This window comes from Ctenopharyngodon idella, chromosome 12 (assembly GCF_019924925.1).
Source record: "Ctenopharyngodon idella isolate HZGC_01 chromosome 12, HZGC01, whole genome shotgun sequence".
Taxonomy (NCBI): Eukaryota; Metazoa; Chordata; class Actinopteri; order Cypriniformes; family Xenocyprididae; genus Ctenopharyngodon; species Ctenopharyngodon idella.
In genome coordinates, this window is record NC_067231.1 from 22,065,437 (window position 1) to 22,078,696 (window position 13,260).

Consider the following 13,260-nt stretch of genomic DNA (forward strand, 5'->3'; position numbering starts at 1 on the left):
AGAGATTAAACTGCTCAATGCATATGAATTTCTTTTACAAAGTCTTTTACTTATTTTTTTAAATGGGAAATTTTTGGTTTTGTGGATGTTCAATGGATAGAATAAAATGAGAGAATATTAAAAATCTTCATTTGTGTTACAAATATGAACAGAAGACTTATGGGTTTAGAGCAACACCATGATGAGTAAATGATAGAATATTCTATCTTTAGGTGAATTATCCCTTTAAAGGGATAGTTCACCCAAAAATGAAAATTCTGAGTCATTTACTCACCCTCAAGTTGTTCCAAACCTGTATAAATTTCTTTGGTCTGTTGAACACAAATGAAGAAAGTTTGTAACTAGGATGCTTTGGGGCACCATTGACTTCCATAGTATTTTTTATTTTCTGCTATGGAAGTCAATGGTGCCCCAAAACAGTTCAGTTTCCCACATTCTTCAAAATATCTTCCTTTGTTGTTCAGCAGAACAAAGAAATTTGTACAGGTTTGGAACAACCTGAAGGCGAGTAAATGACAGAATTTTCATTTTTTGGGTGAACTATCCCTTTAAGTACCAAGAACCAAAAGAATGCAACAGATAAATGTTTAGTATCCTTTTTAATTCAGTGTAAAAATGTCTTTTTTTTTCAAATTCAACAGATACATTTTCACAGCCATGCGGAAACAGTTCGAAATGCTTGTAAACAAATTAACATAAAATTTGACCAACAAAAGCTTTCCCCCCCACAGTTGAACTATATACATATAAGCTATCAAACCCTATATCACAGCACACATCATCATCATCATCATTAGAAATAAAGCAAAGACCAAATACAGACTCTATCAAAAAAGTTACAAACCCACCACCCTCACCTCCTATGTACTATGAGGGTTAATGTTAGTTTTTTTTTTTTCATCGTTATAACAAAGGATTTCGGCTACTTGTATCCAAAATACAGATCTGAAGTTATAATCGCCAGCTCTCCAACTTATAATTACAGACTTAATTCTCCTTTAATAGACCTAATGAATGAGTTATCAAATATATATATATAGCACCATGATGTGATTACTGAGGACAGAGGGAACATCACAAAAACCCGTGTTAGTATCGAGACCAGAACAACACTGGCCCTCATAAGATTCTCACATTGCTGCATGCACTGATAATCACTCTACTGAACAACATATTTTTCTTTATATTTCGTATTCTGCTTCTCTATTTTTGACTCAATAGATTTACTTATGTGGAAAAACACAACACAGAGGATAAGGCATCAATTCTGCTGACGAGAGAGTGTTTACTTAAAGGTGAAGTTGTGCGTTTGGATTTAAATTCATTTGAGGGTAGCAGCTAAATTTGCCTCAACAGTCATATTTTAATTGCAAAAATGATTGAAATTTTGGTCTTATATTTATAAAAAAAATAAAAAAAGATTAAATTTAGCTGACATGTATGATCATAACCAGTGTGTACCTAAATCCTGATGCAATGGATGGGGTTTATGAGGGAAAAAAATTACATTGGAAAAAATTAAAAAAAAAAAAAAAAAAATGATCATGTATGAACATGACAACATTGATGTGGTTTGCTGCAGCTGATATAAAATGTGGCCACAAAGTCCCAGTTTGACATTTACAAATTAAATACATGACAGTGCCTTACATTTGTAAAACTAGACATGCATACAACACAACAGCTACTGAAGAAACCCCAAAAAAGTAACAATAAAAAACAAAAATCAACCAATTCGTAATGATTCAATACAAACATCTGCTAAAACTTATGAAGGAAGAAAAGTACATTACAAAAGAGAAAAACAACAGCTGTTAAAAAAAAAAATACATTGGATCTTTTTACAATGAACCATAATTTAACATGGATCTAACTACAACATGTGGGTGACTATATAGTCAGCATTTGATGAATGCAAGCAAAGATGAACCAAAGAAAAACAATGACGTGGTCACATTTTTCAGGAGCTTAAAATAATCGCAAACGAACAAAATGGTGGTTCCGTAAGTCGAATTGGATGATCTTAGAAGCGCTTAGCCACAAACCTTCAAATAAAGCAGAAGTCAATGAGATACATTTCCTGAGAGTTCACCAACAACCTTACTGGTATTGAATAGAGCTTACAGTTATACTAAGATAAACCACTATGCAAATGTAATATCGGTTGATTCTATAGGATGTTATAAAGGTTATTTACACTCAGAATGATCTGTAACAGGGAAAGCTCAAGTCTAGCTCTTAGAAAATTGTCACAGTTTTGCAATATATTGTAAGAATATTTCATTTTAAGTCTATAGAATGTATCTAGTTTATATATTTATGAGCTGTAATTTTTGTTTTCAGAGTAAGACATCATAAAACAACACGGACATTATTATTGCATAACATTCTTTTCTATTTCAAGAACTCTGTCAATAACATGCTATGATACAAATATAAATGATGTGTAGACTTTTAAAGTGAAATAAGCCATGTGTCCAAGTGTGGATATTTGCCTTTTGCATAAAATATAATGAATATACCCTTTTAAATGGAGCATGAAAACTACCCTATTGCAACCTTAGCGAGGCTGAAGAACCACATGAATCTTCATCCTGTGTATTTCAAAATCACACTTTCTTTTAGAGGTAGTAAAAATGTTTATATTCTGGAATGAATGCTGTGAGTTATGGAAAATGCATGGGATGTGATGCGATTCCTTGCTGATGTACGAGCAGAGAGGCTGGCGCTGTATTGTTCAGTGACTCGCAAAAGTCTTCCAGAAGAATCCTCTGTTGTGCCGTCAACATCAAAGATGACATTAAGGTAGTGTTCAGGTAGCAGTGATTGCTTACGTTTTATTCTACGGCTCAAAAAATACCTCGACCTCCCGTATAAAAATGGCTCTTGAGAACGAAATCAAAAACATATCCATAAACATTGGCGTCAAATGTCGAATAATAACTTCATTTTTTTTTTTTTTTTTTTGCATATCATAATCTTCACTTTGACTTGAGCACATCCCACTTCTATAATTATAGTATAATCACATAATACAATAAAGCTGCAGGTTTTTACTATCGTTTTACAGGCCAATGCATCTTTTTTTCTTTTTTTTTTAAAATCCCTGTAGTGCAAATTGTGAGTGTTTTCCATTAGTCTACTCTTCATACCAGTAAGGTTTGATTTCAATACCATCATCCCTCAATCAACTACTATATGTATACGTTTAAATATTTATATATGTGTGTTTAATATGAATGTCATACATATATGAATATACTGTCTCAATATAGATTTTTACTACTCTTACCAAATGCACACCCACCCAAAACAAATGAAACAGCGCAAGAAACACACAAGGTACTGAAATCTTACCCCCCCCCCTCCCCTCCCCTCCCCTCCCCTCCCAAAAAAACTTTTTTTTTCTTTTCACCAAAAAGGGGAAATAAAGACAGAAAAAAAAGGGAAGAAAACTTCAAGTACAATGAACACTGAGGAGAAAAAGTCCATCGGGCAAACTGTTTAAACAAAACATCAGGACAAACAACAGTATCCCCAATTCAAACAAAATCCACCATTTATACACACCCTTCTCTCTAGGATCAAAGACTGAGAAGTCCTTTCTTCAAGCTGTTCAAACCTGAAAAGGAACAAAAAATGAAAAGAGAGAGACCTGGTGTGAGAGAAAGTCACTGTTCTTTTCTTCCAGGCCTCGTGTGCATCGCTCAGAGTGGGATTTTTCCAGTGCTGTTGGCAGTGAGGTGAGACTCTGTGATGGCTGATGCTGCTCAGGGCTCCTGTCGGATGTAGTAACTGCCGGAGCCGTTGCTCTCCTGGTCTGAGATGCCCTGCGAGAAGGTGAACTCATCGATCTCGGGAGTCTCTTCTTTTAACTGCAGCGAGGCCTCTGGGAAACAACAACAACGAGACACAAGAATAACAGTTCATAAAATGAAACACACCGGTGAGAGAAAACAACTCAATGCAACACAGAGGATGGAAAAATCGGCTGTGAAAGACACCTGAAGACTAATACCTTACACTCCGATATAAGAAGAGAGGGTGGAAAGGAGAAGTAACACTACGCTTAAAAGAAAAACAAAAAACAACTCAACCTTTGCAATAACCAAAAGAAACAAATCTTTTCAATTTTAGTTGCCAGAAGCATGTTGCAGCATTCACATAATGAAATCAACCAGGCAGAGATACACAAGGTTTAAGTATTTTAGTAGGCTAATAAACTTACCTGCAATATTTAAAGGGACAGTTCACTCAAAAATTAAACCAACTCTCATGTCATCCCGTACAATTTTCTTTTTTCCGTGGAACACAAAAGGAGAATTTTTCCTTATAATGAAGGTGAAAGGAGTCAGGTGCTGTCAAGGAGACTACATTCTACTATTCACTTAAAATCCTCCCCTGTAGTTCTTACATTTATTATGGCACTATTAGATGACAATTGGCATAATTAACTAAGATTTTAGTCTGTCCCACACAAATGGCTTTAAAAGACTTAGAAAATAGTTAAAGCCAGAGCCACCTCTGTGTGTGTGTGTGTGTGTGTGTGTGTGTGTGTGTGTGTGTGTGTGTGTGTGTGTGTGTGTGTGTGTGTGTGTGTGTGTGTGTGTGTGTGAGATAGAAAGACTTTATTTTTCTTTAAACATTTGGAAAACTAAGGAATTTTGTTTCCAGGATTGATGGCATACATATATGGTAACAATTCTGTGAATTCTGTTCAATTCATATTAATACTAATGTTCTTGTTTTATTGTAAAAAATAATGGCTCTTCATCATGTATGTGCTTTTCTAGTAAATTGAATAAATAAAAAGACTCATAATGAGACATATGAACTACTCTTATGATCATGTTAATTTAATGGAGGATTTCTTTTAAATGGTCATTTTGAAGCTTGACACACCCGGTCCCATTTTATTGTGTTTAATGGAAAAAAGTAGGTAAGATATTCTAAATTATATTCTATATTATATTTATTAAAAAAATAAAAAAAAACTCCTTTTGCATTCCAAATAAAGTAATACAGGTTGGAAACAACATGAGGGTGAGTCAAAGACAGAATTGTAATTTTTGGTGAGCTATTTCTTTAAAATCCAAAAGATATTAATTCACACCATCCTTAAGTAAAAAAAAAAACAAAAAACAAAAAAACAATGAGTCAGGTGTGGGAATGAAACTGACCACGCACACACTTCTTCTGAGTCAAACTACCCTTCTTTATCATGCAACTGTTGTTAATGGTGTATGCGGCACAAATTACGCAGTCACCTGATGACGTGCAACTCTTCACGACGGCCAACCTGAAAAGTTCTACAGGAATGAGCTCAGTGGCCCCCTCTCCCTGAGTGATGGAGAATTGAGTTACCTGAGTTGAGAGAGCGATCATGCTCTACACCTGAGGTGGGAGGTCGCCCGGACCCAGAGAAGTGGGACAGGTAATGGGGCGGAGTCTGCTCTTCATCACCCGAGAAGCTCCTCCTCCTCAGAGGCCCACCCAAACCGATCGGCCTCCTCCCAACTGGAATCTTCCTCTCTAAACACCAAGCCAGACTGTGGTTACCGAAGTTACTGGGTTAGTGTTACCCAGGCTACCGAGCTCAACTCCACAATACTGCAGGCCATCCTCCAGCTGAGCCCAAATTTCAACTCAGTTCTGAACCTTAATTTGATTTCTACATGACAGAAGGGTGATTGTGATTGAGAAACTGAAGCCCTGAGAATGTGGAACCCAACATCATGACTGCAAACCTGACCTCTCCCAAACATTTGCTCAGATTCTCTCACCCTGAGGAAGTGTGCCACTCTGTCTCACCCGGGTATGAAGATGATGGCTACAGTTGTCTGTAATTATCCATGACCCCACTGAATCATGACAACTGCCACTGACTATCAAGCAGAACCAGACCAGACCCAAGCCAGAGAAAAACCAGTGGAAACAGCTCCTGGACCAATTTTGCACCCAAAATCAGTGTTCGGTGAGAGGAGAGAGAGAAGATGGGAAGATTGAAGGAGACTGTACTCACTTTTCTTTTGTCCTTTATACTGTGCCGTCTTCTTTTTCTGTTTTGAGACATTTGGTGGTGCTTCTCTTGTGGCTGAGGACACAAGGGACAAGCTGTTATTCTATGCAGCCAATCATTAAAACATCATACAAATAGATTAGAAATACAGCCAAAAATGAAAGCAGCAGATTTTTATTTGCTCCGAATTTAAAAAAAAAAAAAAAAAAAAAATATATATATATATATATATATTTTAATAATAATAATAATAATAATAATAATAATAATAATAATAATACGCAGACACAGCATAAAGCTACAAAAATTGCTCATTCAGAAAATGTTTTCATGTCAATGTCTATGTCTACTCAGTATTCAGCAACTTTATCATCCTGATGTGAACTATGCTGATATACAGAGGTCAGCCAATCATATAGAGGCCATTCACATTTTCAATAAAGTTTAAATCTTAGGGTCAGATAAGGAGTTGAAAATGGTCTTGTTAAACTAAATTAAAAAAAAAAAAAAAAAAAAAAAAAAAAAAACTAAAAAGACCATTTTAAAAAGTGTAGAAGGAACTAATCTATAAAAAACTATTGATGTGAGAATAGAGTGTTGCTAAGAAACAATTTGAACCTTCTAGAATCAGAATGTTCTGGAGTGTTCACTCACTCTGTGCGGCAGGGCGGCTGCAGCTGATAGCCAGTCAGTTGGCACCAGCCTACAGGGTAGAGATCTGGAGACTCACAGTCCACCCACTGATCGTACTCATCCTCCCAGCCATCAAAATGAATACGCAGGAGTCTGTGTACAATCCTGGTCACTGTGGCGACACACACCAGACGTGGCTCCATCAGATCCACTGCCTCCAGCTTCATCCCTGTACGGAAACCGTGATTCGGTACATCCTGAGAGCAAGAGAGGGCATGATTCAATGGCATGCACCACAATGCATAATTCAAGACAAAACACAATGCATTATTTGAAACAAACAAAATTAAAACAAAAAAATATTATCCCCCCCAGTCTACGCATGAAAACTTACTTTGTTAAAGAGCTTCACAGGGGCTGCAATTGAACCCGTTTCTCTGAGGTAGTCAAACCATTTAAAAGGGAGTTTGGTGTACCCTGTGGAGCAGTTTCAGAATCATTCAGTGATTATGTCAGATCAGATCACTCTGCAGAAAGAGAGAGGAAACGCACCTCTTGGGGGTGTGAGCTCAATGTTGTTGATTTCACAGAAGCCGACTGGGAAGATGGAGGGAGAGGTTGAGTGGTAGCAGAACCAGTCTGACCCATCAGCAGCCTCAGAACCATCAATCCCGATCATTAGGTACCCGTCTGCCAACACCTGAGAGAAGGTTACATGATCAATTCAAAAGTTTAAAATACTTGAAATACCTGTATTTCATCATTTCCATTCTATTTTTTTTTTTTTTTTTATCTACCCGTGCGAAGACACGAAGTCTGAATTACAAATCACTACCTCATGCATTTTTATGTGCTTGGACAAAAAAAACCCCATAACACTGCAGTTCTAAATATCAACATTTACATCACTGAGCGTGTTTACATGCACACCTGTATGCCGATAACTCACAAAAATCAGTTTATTGAAATAATCTGTTGTCCGGGTTTACATGCAAACCAATAACCTGACGACGCAATTAAACTGCGTTTACATGACTTTATTAATAAATCAGGTTATTTCCCGGTAGTGACGTCAAAACTTAATTTGCGTATCTAACTCAGAGTATTTAATTTATGTCGGTTGTGATGTTATATAAAGCATTAAAAACCAAAAAGAATAGCATTGCAACGTGTCAGTGGGAAACTTACGGCTCATATATTATCCTCTCATGCAGTTGCATCTTGCAGCATTTTGACTGTACCACTTCTACTTATTCTGCATGAGATGAGAACACATTTTCATAATTCTTTGGGTCAAGAAAGAGTCTGAGTTTGCGATATATTTCCAGAGTAAACGTTTACTCTGTCTGGATGCGCTTAAATCCGCAGTAAGGACGCGTTCCTGTCACATTTCACACATGCGCACTTGAATAAAAGGACAGAAAGCAGGTTAATGTGTTTACATGCTGGGCGAAATCAGTGTAAGGGGCAAAAATCTAGCTGTGGTAATCGGTTTATGCCTAGGCCATTTATGACCTTACTCCGATAAAGGAAAAAGGGTAAACGCGTTTACATGACCACGTGCATTGTCGGCTTATTAAGCACAATCGGGTTAAGAATGTGCATGTAAACGCACCCAATCAGAGAAAAATGGCAAAACTTTACCTTTCTTACAGTAGCAACACATATAGCAGAGAGATTTAGAGGGTCTATTGCCTCCAACTTCATTCCATCTTTAAACCATTCCCCACTCTGATCCACGTCCTTAACCTGTGGGTTTAAAAGATGACACGCATGAGCAGGTGACTGCCAACACACCGTGGAATTAAAAAAAACAATTATTAATGTACCTTAAGAAACAACTGTGAGGGAGCATCCATCTGACCCTCCATTTTCTTCATCACCTCTGCAGAGGGCAACATTAGAGACGTTTAGATCCATAAGCCACAACAAGGTTATGTTTGCTGAATAAACTTTGACAAGTTCAAAACCATTCAGACTCCCACACTGACCGGATCTTTTAAAGCGATGCCCAATGCTTCGTGACCAGCCAATGGAGTGGATGAGTGGGCTGAACATGTGACACCAGAAGTCGTCAGTGCCGTCCTGGCTCTCCTCATACACCAGACGTAGACGCCCGCCGATCACCTGTTCCACCAAGGCCACGCGAGTACGACACAGGTGGGTCTTATCCACAACTTCCACACGCATCAGTTTCTTAAATGGGTACTGCATGTTCTCATGAACCTTCAAGTTAAACATTTAAACAAACAGTTTAAATGAGACTAGTACACCACTGTTCAAAAGTTGGGGTTCGTAAGATTTTTTAAATGTTTTTGAAAGAAGACTCTTATGCTCACCAAGGCTGCATTACTTTGATAAAAAAAAACCCCGTAATTTTGTGAAATACTGTTACAATTTACAAGCTTTCCTTTTAATATATTTTAAAATGTAATTCATTCCTGTGATGGCAAAGCTGAATTTTCAGCATCATTACTCCAGTCTTCAGTGTAACATGATCCTTCAGAAATCATTCTAATATGCTGATTTGCTGCTCAAAAAACATTTATTATTATCATCAATGTTGAAACTAGTTGTGCTGCCTATTATTTTTGTAGAAACTGTGATAAAATTTTACTTTCAATAGAAAATTTAAAAGAACAGCATTTATTTAAAATCCTTGGTAGCATTATAAATGTCTTTACTGTCGCTTTTTGATCAACTTAATGCACCCTTGCTGAATAAAAGTATTAATTTCTTTCAAATAAAGAAATTGTAATGGAAAATTCATTATATACCTGCATGTGTCCAAATAAAATTAATTATGGGTGCTACTTGCAAAAAGTCAAACAATAGAAGAAATAGAAGAAACAAAACAAAAAAGACCTTTTTTCACAAAGTTGACAAGAAATAGATACGCTCTATTTATTGCACGCTTATCTCAATGACAAACGATGTGTATGTAAACGTGGTCAGTGAGGTCTGCTTCTTTTATTACAGTAAGGCAGTCTGACACCTTTACCACATGTTAATCCGTTTTGTGACTATTTCCTGGTGTATTTTCTCATCATAGCAGGAAGATCTTGATCTACAGGTTTTTCCAGAGTCTCTCTATGCTTTATAGTCACTGCTGGGATACAGTCTTACCTTTGTGGCAAAATCCGGTGGAAGAGTTTTGGCTCCAGTGAGTCGTTTCACAAGAAACGCTTTCCAGTTAGAATACTTATGCTGGATGGCTATGAAGTTGAAAATATATTTTTAAAAATTTATAATTACTCCTATTCAGCAATGGCAAGTTCACACTATTTTAACATCAAAAAACAGCTAACTACGTAGTTTTGAATAGCTTAATGTTTTACATACATTTAGGAGGCACCAGTGGCTTTCCACTAGAGGCACACCATCCAACAGGGTGGACTTCTGGGATACACAGATTACACCAGAAGTCTCTGCTTGAGTCATTATCAAAACCCTCATAGCGCAGAAGAGCTTTAAAACCTGAGAAGTTGTTAAAATAAATCATTTAATTATAATACATCAAACATTCTTAAAAGCAAAAGAGTTGGCAGTTATTAAACTACAACATTACCTGCCAGTTTGACAATCCCTGCTACCCAGTAAACTTTTGTGGAGAGGTTTGTGTCAGAATTGAGGACCTCCACCCTCACCCCCTCTGCTATGTCACCCCAGCACATACCCATGGGCACCTGGAGAGTTGTCAAGTCACAAGCAGAGTATTTATAAAAAAAAATTATATATACAAGCCAAAAGATTATAAGAAAAACAATTATGATAATAATTCTCTGCCTATACTCACATGTTTGAAACAGCTGACTGGTGCCCCAACTAGATTATTGCTACAAATGTACCGGCCCCAGTCAAAGCCTTCAACAGGAACCACTTCATGAGAAAAAAAAAAAAAGAAGAAAAAAAAAGCTGTGATTAAATATTGCGATTGTTATTTTTTTTAATCAATTAGGCAGACAATTACACAATGAAACTTTAAACTTAGTTGAACAGCCATTTACCTGATTTTGATTTAGCTTGGTTCTGTTGATTTGCTTGATACTGTGCGTAAGCTGCCAACTTTGCCATTAATGGCTGTTTTTGTAAGACTTTAGCCTTTTTTGTTGGTGGTTTACCCTTGATAGGATAAAAGAACAAATACAATATGTCAAAGTTATGGAAAGAGGAAGAAATAAACAACAACAGAGGTAGTAATTTGATTTGGAGTGCTTCTTAAGTCCATGAGTAGTTACCTGAAGTCTTGCCAGTATACTGGCCTTTTTAGAATTGGAGGAATAGCTTCTGGAGCAGGATACACTGCAGAATCTCTTTGTTTTAGAGTAGAAAGCATCTCGTACACCAACCATACCACACATCTCACAGGTTGCTGCATGGGAAAAAAAACAATCAATCACACAATTTAACATATTTATCCTAGACAAAAAGCAAACCATAAAGATGGTTGTTGTTAGGTAGGGGTAAATGGGATAATAAATACAATTTTTCATCAGAAATGATATTGTAACCATGGACAAATTTTAAACTGAGTGAAATATATACTACTTTCTTTTTATTTCCAGGTTTCAATGAAAAATAAAAACTATTTTTTAAGTTCTCACAAGGACCCCGCTACATATGGACATGACTAACCCATTCCAGCTTTTCCATCAGGATAGGTGTAGACCTGGCCGTTGTTTTTGATGATAGGCAGGCTGGCGGGGATGCTGGGGACTTCATCCTCACTGTCCTCTGAGCTGGAGCTGCTACTGCTGTCTTCACTGCAGCTGTCATACCCGTCAAACATCCCGAACGAATCTCTCCTCTTCCGCTCTGAGCGCGGAGTGTGCTCAGCCTACGTGTGATGAGGCGAGAAGAGAGCAAAAATGTGGAGAAAATAGAGAAGAAAAGAGCGATGGACAAATTAAAGAAAGGGCAATGAAAGACAAGGATTAAAGCTCACTTATACAGCCATAATACTTAAATAATTACATTTGACATTATACAGCATGATTAATATTACAGTCGGTGATAACCATAATCTTTATAATAGTTCATCAACGCTTTAATGAGCAGGGAATTAGGAAGCAGAGCAAATCACATGAATAAAACTGAAGGTTCTCAGGGGTCACAAAAAAGCAAATACCATGAACAAAGGGTCAATATCATCAGCACCCAATATCCCCACAGGGAATTTCAAGAAAGGAGATAGCCAAAGCAAAAGAATCTCATTTCATATTTTCAATGATATCTGCTGTAATTTCAGGATCTACATATTTATATTTTTCAATATTGAAGTACTAGACTGATGCATCAGATAAGGATTTGTCCAAACCACTGTGACCTGAATTCAAAATGAATAATTTCAGATTTTTTCTTCATCTGATATAATATAACTGCTAAACACACCTGCTAAAATACCATTTCACCAAAATCTACACATTTAATATTCTCATAACCCACCTTTAAATTATATTTAGGTCATTACACAAGCAAACATACACATATGCTGTGCCACAAAACCTAGTGAGCTGCCTACATAAAACAGAATGTTTTATGAAAACGTCCTTAACGCAGTTATGATCCCCATAAAAACTGTCTACTAACTATGTTATGATATACGATCATAAACACAAACATACACACATTCATGGGCCTGCGGGTATATTTCAGCTGCACAAAACACAAACATAACCAGCTGTTTTTGCACCATTTAGTGAGACAGCTGGTTTGAATGAGCGATTACATAGCATATAAAGTATTACGAGTTATTTGAATAAGGTAAATGCTGTAGTTTGTGTGACTAGCAGGATCTGTTTCTGACAACCAAAACAAAGAGGACGGCTAACACTGCTAACCGCTAACTGCGCTAAATCAAGGAAGCGGGCTCAAATAAACTCTTTCTTACCATATCCCTTGGGTTTTCCATTAGCCCTTCATACAAGTCGGTATCTTAAGTTCGTTGTGGTATGGTCCGAGAGCCCCCCGGAGGGAAAGGGCCTGGCTTGAAATTATTTTACTCTAAAGCAAAAAATAACTCCAGTTGATTATCAACAATTGTCATGGCTCGAGTGCGCGTGCGCGTGGATCTACAATGATTGACGTGGATATTAGCCAATAACGGTTAACCTGTTAAGCACTTTTACACCATATAAGGTAATAGGAAATGTTTTAGTGAGGGTAAATAATTACAGATCAAATAAATACGGACTTTGTGTTGCCATAGCAGATTTATTGACTATAACTATAAAATATAATATGTCTACGGTCATAACGTCATGGTAATAGAATATGACAGGATGAAATAATGGATGGGGTGATAAATGTCTAGATGTGTGGCCAGCTCAGTAGATGGGGATAGTGCTATGCGAGCAGTTCAATGAGGCGTGTGCGCTGTAGCCTTACTACAGATCCTACAGGTATCGGAGTCTGGACCCCTGAAGCCAAAAATTCAATAAATTATATTCAAATAAAATTTAGTTTTACATTTTGAGGTAGACAATCAACATTTTCTGAGGTAATGCATATTCTTTCACTGATCGTTTGTTGAAAAAACAAACAAACAAACAAAAAACATTCAAATATGAGTTACAAACATTTACAACCATCTTACAGTAATCCTCTGT

At 36.9% G+C, this 13,260-nt stretch overlaps 1 protein-coding gene across 1 annotated transcript; it reads right to left on the reverse strand.

The window, feature by feature from the left end:
* Window positions 1–580: 580 nt before the first annotated feature.
* On the reverse strand, window positions 581–12,726 carry mbtd1 (mbt domain containing 1). The gene is given in 18 exon segments (XM_051913968.1): window positions 581–3,889; window positions 5,365–5,532; window positions 6,023–6,094; window positions 6,674–6,686; window positions 6,688–6,909; window positions 7,047–7,129; window positions 7,205–7,352; window positions 8,297–8,401; window positions 8,482–8,537; window positions 8,644–8,878; window positions 9,779–9,867; window positions 9,995–10,129; window positions 10,221–10,338; window positions 10,449–10,531; window positions 10,660–10,774; window positions 10,891–11,024; window positions 11,288–11,489; window positions 12,543–12,726. Coding segments are annotated over 18 exon segments (2,118 nt in total). The 5' UTR covers window positions 12,564–12,726; the 3' UTR covers window positions 581–3,770.
* Window positions 12,727–13,260: the final 534 nt, after the last annotated feature.